General features: G+C 39.8%; 1 protein-coding gene across 4 annotated transcripts in view; it reads left to right on the forward strand.

Moving 5' to 3' along the window:
• The window catches only part of HTT (huntingtin), a 214,677-nt gene extending 208,239 nt beyond the window's left edge, over nt 1–6,438 (forward strand). For all 4 annotated transcript variants that reach the window (XM_019526059.1, XM_019526060.1, XM_019526061.1 and 1 more), the window contains one exon: nt 1,343–6,438. In XM_019526059.1, the coding sequence (XP_019381604.1) occupies nt 1,343–1,556 (214 nt within the window). In that variant the 3' untranslated portion in view covers nt 1,557–6,438. The remainder of the gene's footprint in view (nt 1–1,342) is intronic.
• The last annotated feature ends 5,934 nt before the right edge of the window (nt 6,439–12,372 follow it).

Genomic DNA, 12,372 nt, shown 5'->3' on the forward strand with positions numbered 1-12,372 from the left:
CCCTTCCTCCCCCCCCCACCCCCAAAAGAAAACCCAACCAAACCAAACAAAAAAACAAAAGCATTTGACACCTGTAGCAGCAAGAGGGAAAAACTTCCTTCCTGGCCTCATGCAGTAACCAGCAAAGCCCAGAAGCATTGGAAAAATCAAACACCCTCTGTTCTGCTCTGCACCCTTGGGACAATGAGCACAACTCCACATGTCAGGTCCCTAAGTGAAGAATTAGAAGATCCTGATCTGTAATCCTATCTCCATAAACTTATCCAAGAATTTTAAATGATCACCTGTATATATGGAGAAAGGCTTTAATCTCTGTGAATCAGTTTGGAATTGTGAGCATGGTTTCCAGCTAATACCAACTGTAGTAGTTTTAATGTTGGTGCCAACCTTGGATATAGTCTATAACTTTACTTTCAGGTTTAAATTATAAATACCAGGTTAGGGTACATTTTTGAGCAGTATGTCAGGTTCAGCAGTGTCCATCTCATCTTGAGGGGAGCAAGTCATGGCAAAAACCTCGTATTACTGTGGAAAATCTTTCCTTTAATCATGTAAACTTTTTTAATGGAAAGGACTGTGTAAGCTAGAAGGGAGTATGTTGAGAAACTGTACTGTAAGTACTGTAGGAAGAATCAGTGATCAGGGGAACTACATTTAGAACTTGTTACCACATGTGTTCAATGTTGTTTTTTTTATTTTGTGTTTTAAAAGCATTCAGAAGCACTGTGTCATTCTAACAAAGCTCTCCAAAAATAATATCCTCATCTATTCTGTCTCTGCTCCCAAAAATAACCCTATAATGTGAGTATCCTCCATCAGGCACATTTTAGTCATCTTAAACTGTAGCAACATGGTGATATTTTCCAGAGTACTTGGAAAGAGCCAGTTGTGCTGTCTGCTTTGCACTTTACTGAAAAAAAAAAAAGAAGAAACCTGTATTCAAGAAAACCCACCTTGCTGGTGCTTGGGAAGTGGTCTGTGTGTGAATTTTCCTGCAATGTTTTACATTTCCTTGATCGTTATTTTTATTTCAGTAATCCCACTTAGTTGAAGGTAGTGCATAACTGCATTGCTGAAGAGGGCCCAGTAAAACAAGATAAAAATTTTGATACCTTTTTAAATTAATTTGGTAGAATTACTAAGGAAGTTGCATGAGGTTAGCTAAGAAATAAAGCTTTTTGTATGGCACTTGAAATGCTACAAGCAGATGCCTTGTCCTTGGAACTACTGATTAAGCAAAAAAAAAAAAAAAAACTCTATCGGAGAACAGTGTGCTTTTTAAGCACTTACGTAAGGTTTTAAAGTTTGTCTTCTCTTATTATGTCCTTAACTTCTTTCCCAGTCTTCCACATATTATCAGCAGAATGGGAAAATCAGAGCAAGTGGATGTTAACCTTTTCTGTTTGGTGGCCATCGATTTCTACAGACATCAAATAGACGAAGAGCTAGACCGGAGAGCCTTTCAGTCTGTGTTTGAGGTTGTGGCATCGCCAGGAAGCCCCTATCATTGTCTGCTAACTTGTTTGCAAAATGTTCACAAGATCACAGCATGCTAAACACCCTGGTGTTTCATAGTCAACTGGATGTCTTGCATTGGAATCTGGCATGAATGTTTGGAGGAACATAAAGATTCAGAAAGCAGCTGGTGTTTGCACTTGTAATAATATGAACTGGTTGGTTTTTATTTCCATGATACTTTTGCATGGAGGATAAACACTGTACACCACAGAGAATCACAGGAAAGGTATAAGGGAACACTTCTATTGACAATGGGCAACTGTGGTGAAGGGAAATATGTACATATGTTTAAAGTAATGTTCAGAACTAATCTAAGAGGCCATTACTAACTGTAAGATATGGGTGAGTACAACATGCAGGTAACCGGGTATTGCTCTTTCTGATGTTCAACTTAAGTCACCGTGTTGCTGCTGGTATTGAAACTTTGGCAGAAATCCTGTCTCAGTGCAAGCTGCACTCATTAGAAACCATTATAGTTTTATGTAGGTATATACATACCGTGGTGTAGTACAGATTAGAAATTGTTTCCTAATGTCTCTCCTAAACAAAGAACAGAGAAACCAGTTTTCATGAGTAACACTCCCAGCATGTAGTTCTTCTATTTCTGGACTCTAATCCCCTGTGGAGTATGTGTCGGTGTGGGGGCTGTAGTGTGCAGACATAACCACACTTTTTTTTTCTTCTCAGGATTTAAAATGTGAGTACAATAGATCAGACAGAGAAATTTTAACTTAAATATTTCTATATTATGTAAAGTATGTACAATTGTAAAACGTGTGGTGCATGAGATGTGCTGTATTTTTAAGATGAAAAAAGGCCAGGCTGCTGAATGTCTTGACATTTACATTGCCCTCATTTTCTCATTGTGCATTTAGCATCATGTTCGTTTTGAAAAACCATCGTAATGTCCAGATTACATTTTGTGTTCTACATTTCACGTTTTTTGTAAACACTTCTAAAACAGGAATTTACTGACTAGCTTGTGTTATGAAATTGTATTAAGGAGGCATTCTTGTGATCCATTTTCTTGTGGCTTCTTTTGAGCTTTATTTTGAGATAAAGTTGAAAGAGAAGACTCAACACCTAAGATCAGCCCTTTGTGTATTTAAGAAGCTGCTTACATCTGCTGCACAGCTTTTTTTTAAAGAGAGTGAATGATGCAAGCTCCCCAGTAGCCAGTAACTGACCTTTTTTCTTTCATATTCACTGAAACCATGGACTCCTTTGATATAGACTATCCTAAGCCAATTTATGGTGGCAATTAAGAATTGGAAGTCTGCTGTAGTCTACTCTGGGACTGGCTAAAGTGTTAGATTATACCACCTCGTTCATTAACTGTTGTATACGTGCAGTGTTTGTTACACTGCACAAATATCTACACATTTTGCAAATTCTGCTTTGACCCCACACTTAGAGCACCTAGTTGTTTTTAATAAGATGTACATGGAGAAATCTAGGGCAGTATTTGTTCCTAACTGTATTTGCTATAATTCTTTGGTATACAGGTCATGCATTGGTTCTCAGCTACATGGCTATATTTAACCTCTACGTTTTTTTTCATCAACACCTTTTGATGACACCTCAATAGTGAGAGAGTATTATCAGGAGGAGCATGTACTGTATGTATTTCTGTATATAATATATGTAAAGTTATACACATGTGACTACATTTAATGTATACAAATGTGTATATTTGTATTTATTAAATTTGTGGATTTAAACTAATTCAAAGTCCTAGACCAAAAAGCGGTGGTTTCTGCCCATTACTTGATTAAATAGGAATTGCCCACTGTTGTCACTTACTTTTATGATGTAAAACTAATAATAGGGACAGGAGAAATAACTAAGATTTCTCTGTATGTCGCTGCTCTACAAGACTTGCTATATCGAGAGTAGGTAGTTCTGCCCTCTTTGGGTTCCTCTTTGTTCTTGGGCCACACCACTGTGGTGACTTTTTTTTTTTTTTTTTAAAATAGGAAACTGAACTGAAGTTCAGGTTCAGTTAAATAGACGTTAAATTTCGGGGTTATAGCAGAAATGTATTACCATTACGGTAAGAGACCTATTACCGTGGCAGTAATAAATAATGCCCTTTACTTGCAGTGAAAGGTCGTTATAGATTACTGTTCCTTTTTGTAATCGCCAGTAGTAGTTTACTACTACAGAGCCGCACGAGTCAATTTTTGTACAATAAATAGTTTAAAAAGATATTTTTATAAGCTATTTTCCAAAATTTAAAATAGACTTTAATATATTTTAAAGCATCTGATTAGTCGCATTCTGTCTGTGTAACACTATACTTTGTGTCATGCACTGATGGATCTTTTTTATTTTAATCTCCTCATAGGTAATTACAGCATCATTGTTTAGTTTGTCTCGAGATGGAGGCTGGCCAGCCATCCTTAATGAAATTTCTGAACATGAAATTGAGACTTGCCATTGTATCTTTACAGCCAGTAAAAGGAGCATGTTTAGCTAAGCGCTCAACATGTGATGCACAACAGCATGCAATTCATTCCCTCCCCTCAGTACTGTTGCTGGCATTTGATAGGATGTTTGTGTTGCATACTGTCAACCAAGAGTAATACAGCTGACTCTGATCTATCCTTGAATTTTAGTTGAAAGTAATGTTAACCATTCAACTCAGTTTTACCCCTTCATGAAGATTTGTCCTGGCAGACCTAAAGCAACATTTTCTTTCTGTGTCTGTAGTTCATCCCTCTTTAGAGATGCACCTCCCTTTTCAGATGTTGCAGTGGGCCTGAGGACCCATGCCTATAAGGCTTACATTTAACCTTTCTGTTTGGTGCATGTTTTCTTCCTTCTGTTTCATTTTAAGAGAAAATGATCATTTTAGTATTAATTCTTTTAAAACTTGTGCAGTTCTGAAAGCAGGCTTCCATAATTGCTTCATGGTCTAGTTTCTGCGTCTAACTGCACAACAAAATCACACATGGTCTTACGGTCAGTGTGCTATTTTTAGAAAGAAAATCTGTTAGATTTTTTTTCCTCTTCAGTTATGGTGTATATACATCTGTGTCAAAATAGCTTGCCCCCCTTTAATAAGTGATAACAGTAGCATGAAACGCATCCTCCTTGACATGTAGTTGGTTTTGGAAATTTAAATACCAATGGTTTTTTTTAATTGAGAACAGAGGAACGAATATGATAAAATGTAGGACACATCTCTGGTGTTCCAGCCAAGTAAACATGCAACATTTAGCCTGTTCTGCAGTATTAAAACGCAAATAAATAAAAATCTCCCTTCAAGATCATGAAATAGTGTGTAGTACAGCTACCCAAATACATCTGAAAAAGAGGAATACCTTGCTGTACTGTAAGTGAGCTGCACTTCCAATGTATAGTGTAGCTTCCTTTTGAGACGACTGGATCTTGCCTGTGAGGTTAAACAAAAAAACTTTTGAACAGATGTCACTGAGCTCAGTGAAGTTAGTATATAGTGACTTGCTTTTCAACACTTTTTTATTTTTTCCCTTGCAGGGAATGCAAATTGTGTTTTAAAGCAACTTGTAAAATGGGAAAAAGGTTCTTTATTTGTGACTCAAGACTAACAGTTCAGGTTGTCCATAAGCTTTATTTAAAGTTCTTCCACTTTTTGTCCCTTGTGGCCTATAGCCTCCCAGCTTTCATTATTTCTGCATTACTATGCCTCGGTGAAATTCCTTGTCCGGGGTTAAATTTGAAGTTCACTAAATGACACAAACATTGCTTAAAACACGGAGTATCAAATGACCTGATCTGGGTCCAGCTTGAAGAAATTGGCCAACTGTTGGGTTAAAAGTAATTTCTAACTTGGTATTTGGTAATTCATCATCAAAAACATTGCCTTGTTCAAAACAGAATGACTCCTAACTCATCTAGCAGATAAGGAGGTTGTGTCAAAAACGCTAAGAAGGCAGTTCTCCAAGAGCAGCAGACCTAAATCTTCATCTGGTTTTGCAGATCTGTCACGACTAAACACTATCCACTTATGCCTCCTGAATGCAAGGAAACAGTTGGGTGCAGTGAGCAATAAGTATAGCAATAAGTAGTCTAATAAGATTTAGTTGATCAGGACTTTACCCACCAATTAGGTAAGGGATAAAAGCTGATTCAAACATATCATTGCATTAAACACAGTTTTGTCGTCTTGTAAAGCAAGCCCCCAACTCTGCTTTGCCCTAAGCATAGAAACAAACTAGGAATGACAGTGGTAGATGTTTTGCTCTTACCTTTTTTTAAAAAAACGTGCCAGTATGTTATAGAAAGAAAGCAATTAAAAAACATTAGCAACAAAGGTATTTAGGTAATTCCCTTAGTCTTTTTTTCCCAAATACAAAAAGTTTAACGGTAGTAAAAGTGGTGACTCCATGCACCAGCTGTTCAAATAAATTTGAAACAAAGATTTGGAAGTGAAGCTGAGATCCAATGTGCTAATTTTTGTTTAATCTTCAAAATTCAGGTAATTTTTTGTGCACGTTTAAGCAGTTCAAGGTTAGTAATACTAACAAGTCATACCCAAGAGAGCAGCTATGTTATATCAAGCTTTGGTGAATTAAAGCTAGCTGGACATGAATGCTGTGGAAGCATTTGTGAGGCACGTACTGCTTTTTGTCACATTCATTTTGTGTGGGCTTGTCATTGGTACATCAGTCTTTGTCTCTACATAATGTTCAGTTGGATCATACTAGCAAATGAAGGATATGATGAACTGCATACCACACAAGTCCCATGGTGCTGTCTTGTCTGGGTTGAGGGCTATGATGGGCAAAAGCTTGGAGCCCCAACACCAAAAGCAGCTGTATTCGAATTAAAAGGCAGGAATATAATTTTAGATGTGTTTTTTAAATACAAAACTATTTGCTGAACATATTGCACATCAAAACTAAAGAGAAAATAAAATATAAATTGTTGCTGTAAGTGATTTTTTCCCCCCCTCTGGTTATTTAAAAAGCAAAGTTTGCATACTTTCTCAGTTGACTTGCTCAGTATATGTACTCCTTAAATGGTTCAAACAGATGCAATGATTAAATGGGGGGTGTTGGGAAAACATACAAAATGACTGCCCGTACACAGCTGCAGGTGTATTTCAGAATAACAGTGTAGTCTGTGTGTTAAGTGAGGAGAAGCATCACGAACATTTTCGGTTGTGTTTTAACCATTCTGCTTGACATGTTTCTAAGTCAGGTTTTGGAGACACAGGAAAGCTAGCCAAACATGAAATATGTGTGTGCAGCTGTATTTGTTAATGAGGAGGTTTTTATCCACTACCCTCAATGTTGGATTACATTACACGTTGTGGGGAGGGGAATGTTTAGCTTGTCTAAGCTTGGTTTCCCAGCTGTGAGGCTTTCTTTGGAGTTTACTTTTTAAGAAAACTCTTGGGTGGTCCTACTGCTCCACAGCCAGCACTTGCAGCACTTAGCTGCTCAGAGGCATCTTGTTTTGATTAACTGCGTGGTGCTCCAATGTACTCTGGAAATTACGGGGAAAGCTAAGAGTTAGCAGCTCAACACACACACTAGCAAGGTGCTGGATTTTATCCAAAATAATTTTACCTGTTCAATATTCTGGTGAGAACTCTATCTACTTCGGTGTAGACATCTATGAAATGTAGGAACATGCTGGACTGTGAGTTAAATGAACTTTCTGGCTGCTACGCAATTTTTTTTGTTTTTTTTAAAGATTGAAGACTTGTTTGAGTAAATGCCTCCCAGACTTCCCCTTTTCTTTGAGCCATGATGGAATGACAAAGAGAGTCTCAGATTTGAAAAGACAAATCCTAACTATTTCTTTACCTGACACATTGGGAGGTAACATTTTTCTTTTGCTTTGCGTTGCTTTGCTTTATTACTGTAGTTGCCAGTCTTGGGATACAAGATGTGGCTGGCACCACACATTTTTCCAGAACTGCTCTATCAGACAATTCTGGGCTTTAGCTTCATAAAGTCCAATGATAAGCCACAGCTCTAATTTTCTTTGGCCTCCCATGTATGTGCAGTGCCAGGCAGTTTCAGGATCCCTTTGCAATCAGTACTGTCAATGTGATCAATTAGGGCAGGGGTGATCAACCTGTGGCGCCAGAGTCTCCTTGAATCTTTGCACAAGTACACGGTGACCAGCTTCCCAGCTGATCATCGTGTGCTTGTGCAGAGTTTCAAGGAGCTGCATATTAACTTCTGAAGAGCTGCACGTGACTCTGGAGAGAGAGGCTAGGTCCTGTCCATAGCGTTAATATTGGGCCCAGCTTTGGATCCATTTTTTGATGCTACCTAAAGAGACTGTCTTCCTGGTGTTTGCATCTGGTTCCAACTGTGTGTGATGCAATTTGGTCCACAAATTCTGCTCCAGAGACACTAGAACAGGGTAGTTCCCGTTCTCCAGAGTGCCCTTTGGGGTCCAGCACTGGCTGCAGAGCTTGTACCTGACCTTTTCATGGTGGCCTTTCTAGCAGTTTGGCTGTCAACTTTCCCCTGTTGGGGTTCAGGCCAGTCTACAGCTTCTTCCCTAGACTGAAGGCATTCTGTGGATCTGGGTTCAGGACTAGGTAATCTCTGAAAGATTAATCTGTTGTGGTCCTTACTAGACAAGATCCTGACCCTTTTGTCATCCCATCAGATGACATCTGTGCGCCCCAAGCCCTTCTGACCCTCCCTAGAGAAAGTTAGCTCTGGATTTCTAGGAATTGACTCAAGTTCACTTGGAGTATTCTCCCCAGCATAAACGGACACAAGTACCTGGCTTACCCTCCTTTGTTATGCCTGTCTGTCATTCTTTTCCTCTGGTATTGATTTTCTGGGACTTCCTAGGAATAAATCGAGGTTCCCTGGAATTGTAGAAAGAAGCAGTTCTCTGGTGCAGACAATCTCCCACCTTACATCAAATGTTGCCTTGCGTCTCCCGCAATGATTTCTTCTTCTGCTTCCCATCCCTTCAACCACTACCTGGCTCATGAACCCACTGGTGTTTGGGTGCATACTGTAGTGCCTGGATACAATTCAACCATGGGTTACCTCCTCCCTGGCCTGGCTCTGATATAGGTGCCTTCACTTCCTCTAGAGCCCTACCTAATATGCCTTGAAATACCTTGAGAAGATTGAGAAGGAGTTATCTATATTGCACTGTTGAGTAGCCTGACCTGTACTGGGATGAGTGCATCTCATCTGTCAGGGATGTGAACTATAAGTTGAGCTGTAGACCTGGTCTCTTGTCCCTCTTTGGCAACCAGGGTAGAGGTTGTGTTTTATAAGCTGGTCTTTCAGTTGCTAGGGGAATTGGAAACCCCTTTCCAGGTACATGGGCATTGTTTTGCAGATATACACAAGTAGAAATTAACTTGCTAGTAACTGAACTAGTAACCGGAACTGGAATTAGCAGGAGTGATACCAAGTGATACTGATGTAAGCTGGTATAACAATGCCTCTGTAACATCAGTGCACTTCTTGTACTGATAAAAGTGCAGATAATGCCCTGTAACAGCAACCCTGTTTTATTCAGGGTTAAAGTTTATAGCCATTCAGAGGATAACTTGTTTCATTACAGGAGCAAGCAGATGTAGCAGTTGCATCCTAACAGCCCTTAGGCACACCTGCTCCCTCTCCCCCTTTGCAAGCAGTTATAAAAGTATGCTTATCCATAGCCATAGAGATGCATTGTCCATCTGTACATCTGCATCCTGCCCTCCTTCCCCTCTCCCTCCCAGTTGCATGCAATTTAGGATTGCAGTTAAGAAGAATCCCAGGAGCAGGGAACATGCATTGCCCTTAATCCCTATGGTATGAAGCAAAAGGGGAAAGCGGAGGGGCTATGCCATGCTATGTGGTTACTAAGGCAGAAATTGTCCAAGCTGGAGTGCAGTGGCACATGCACTCCCACAGTGAGGATGTGTACACAGACACTGGACAGGGTGTCTCAAACAACTCCAGTTCCTGCTTAGTAACTGCAGTTGACCCATTAGCTTGTCTCAGCCTCCATTTGCTACCCTTACTTATTGCATGTTATTTATATTTAGACTTTTAAGTTCTATGGGCAAGGACAGGTGCTAGGTATTTTAGAAGACACTTTTTTTAAGTGACTTCCAAGCAAGGTACATTTTTTTTTTTTTAGAGGAATGGGTTGAAAAGTGGATCATTGTGAGTTGAAAAACCCATTAATCCTTGGATACTTAGATTTTTTTCTATAAAATGCCATTAACGCCAGCGAGGAAGCAAAATTTTAAATGCTTCCTGATGGGGATAGTTGTCTTTATTGGTTTTTCCATCTCTGATGTCTTTTTTGAGTTGAAACATACTTGTTTTACTGTTTTAAAAGTCTTAAAAATAAATTTATTTTAAACTAGTTTCAGTCACACTGCTGGAGCTCAAGTCTGGCAGCAGCATCTTTTATTAAATAATTTCTGCACGTTTCAGAATTATCTTAATTTTTTTGCCCCTCAAAATTTCTTTCTCTCTCTCTCTCACTTTCTGGGAATGAGGTTTACCTGGCAAAATTATTTCGTTTAAGTTGGAAAACTGCCAAATAAATGGAGCTTTGCTATGGGTTTCTACATGCCCTTCTGATTTGATACCTCCTTTAAAAATGTTGAAGTTCAACATGTCCAACCTGGACTAAGATTTATAACAATCATTTTCATAAGTGTAAAACCTGCTTAAATTGCACTCAAAAGTACCTCTGTCAAGATCAGTCGCGCTGGTTGTCGCATCCGTCTGTCCTTAGATGCCCCTCTCAGAGCCACTGTAGAGATCTGAAGGGAGACTAATGTTTGGTTTGCAGCCCTGTTAAAAAAAAATTCCCAGACTGACTCTTCATCTGGTAAAGAATTTCTCTTTGTGTCTTTGGTGATTCCCTGAAGTTACGCCCGTGAGTTCATTTATCGTAAAAGTATTTAAAGTGTTTCTTGATCTCCCAGTTTTTCTAAGATTATCTCTCTTTTGAGGAGGAGTTTTGGTGTATAAACTTAAGAGTTTTTTTTTCTAGGTATCTGTCCATGCCCTGAGCTGTTACTGCCATGGTCTTCCCTTCACGCTATGTCCTGGAGCCATCTTTTCAAATATTCCCCTAGGCTCTTTGATCAATCCGTTTGCAGGGAAAGCAAAGGCCCATGATGTGGGCAGGTAGCAGCAGCAGTCCAGCAATGTCAATAGTAACTATAGCAGAGCACAAATTGGATCTTAGTAGCTGTGAGCAGCCTCTTGTCAAGGGAATGGGGGGCATAGGAAGACGCTTGGTAAAAGAACTGTAGAAGCCTGAAACTGTCAAGGGGGATCAGAAGTGACCTGCAGAAGCAAAATTAAAGCCAAGACAGACGACGCAAGAGCCAAGAGAACTCTTTTGCTGGGAGGTAAGGGTGAAAGGCAGGATAGAAAAGATATACTCTGCCGTGTTTGAAATTGTGTGGCCCAAGTTCTTCTTTTCTTCATAACTGGTTTTGTTTTTCAGAGGCACTAAGGAATAGTGCCATCAACAGAAGATGCAAGTGCTCATCCCAGCCATTTATTTAGGTGTCTCCATATGGAGCCAGAAGCTCAACTTGGACCATGTCGGAATCCTTCTCCCATAAATAGTGGAGGCCAGGAGAGCAAAACTGACACAATGGTGTAACTAGAAAACTTGTGGGCAGGTGTGCCAGAGGTGAAATTGAGAGAATCCACCTTGTTACTTAAAGATCTGGCTACCCTGTATGTGCAGGGATCATAAATCAGGCCTGGTTGATGCTTAAAGGTTTTTGTAGATACAAGTGACCAGAAAAGCCATCACAAACATTGCTCCAACTAGAATAGCTATGCTAGCCCTCGCTGACTCTGTTTGGGAAGTTGCTTAAGCTATGCTGCCAAAAACATGCTGGTCCAAGGATATGCTGCCTCCACTAAGAATGTTTGTTGGCCACCCCGTTCTGAACCAGGCCTATGTAGAAGATGCAACCTGTGATCACAGTGTCACTGCAAAAAGTAGTTTTGAAGGAGGGACTTTAAGATAAGGTTTTGGATTTTTTTTTTTTTTACAGGCAGCTTCTTTGCCTGAATAAGAGGATCCCAGCACTTTCATTAAGTAGAATTCAAGACAAGAATATTACTATCACTTCTAAGAACAGAGCAGAAGAAGACTGCTAAAAGACCGCTTTAGGTTAGAAAAACTTCTTTACAACTTGTGTATCCACGGTCTGGAATAGACTCCCCAGAGGTGGTAAAGTCACCTACTTGGGATGTCCTCAACAACGCCTGGACTCTCACCTTGCTGGGGTCTACTGACCCCAACAGTCTCTTCTGCCCAAGCGCAGGGGGCTGGACCTGATGAACTTGAGAGGTCCCTTCCAGCCCTTAACCTTTTCATAGATTCAAAGATGTTGTCTGGCTTTTATACTTTGTGTTGTTTGTTGGCCTAAAGTTCACAAACTGCATTTTGTGTGTTTACGTACAATATATGGTAATCATTTACTCTGTCTTGGTACTAGTCATGAAGTCTTTCAGGACACTGGAACTGTAGTTTTGATGCAGAAAACCTAAGAGACCAGGTGAAGGAAAAAATACTTAAATGAGAATATTGAAAGAAAAATACCAGGAGCCTCGAAATTTGCTGTGCCATTAATCCTATGCAGAGCTGTAGATGAAACCAGCTGCCAAAATGTGGCTCCCAGTCCTGCACTTGCTAATTTTGGAAGTATTGAGATTTTAGAAGTTTGGTTCATTCCCATCTCTGAAAATGATGCACCCCTAGGCCAGGGTTTTTAAACTCAAAGGAGTTGGCAGGCAGATTTGGGCCTGCTGATTAGCAAGGTGAAGGGCAATACCCACAGTCAAATTGTGAGTTTAAGATGAGGCGGAAGGGGGAGCAGAGGTGGGTACTGCCTGGACGACC

This window comes from Gavialis gangeticus, unplaced genomic scaffold (genome assembly GCF_001723915.1).
Source record: "Gavialis gangeticus isolate Ggan-Ray unplaced genomic scaffold, GavGan_comp1, whole genome shotgun sequence".
In the NCBI taxonomy this organism is placed as follows: Eukaryota; Metazoa; Chordata; order Crocodylia; family Gavialidae; genus Gavialis; species Gavialis gangeticus.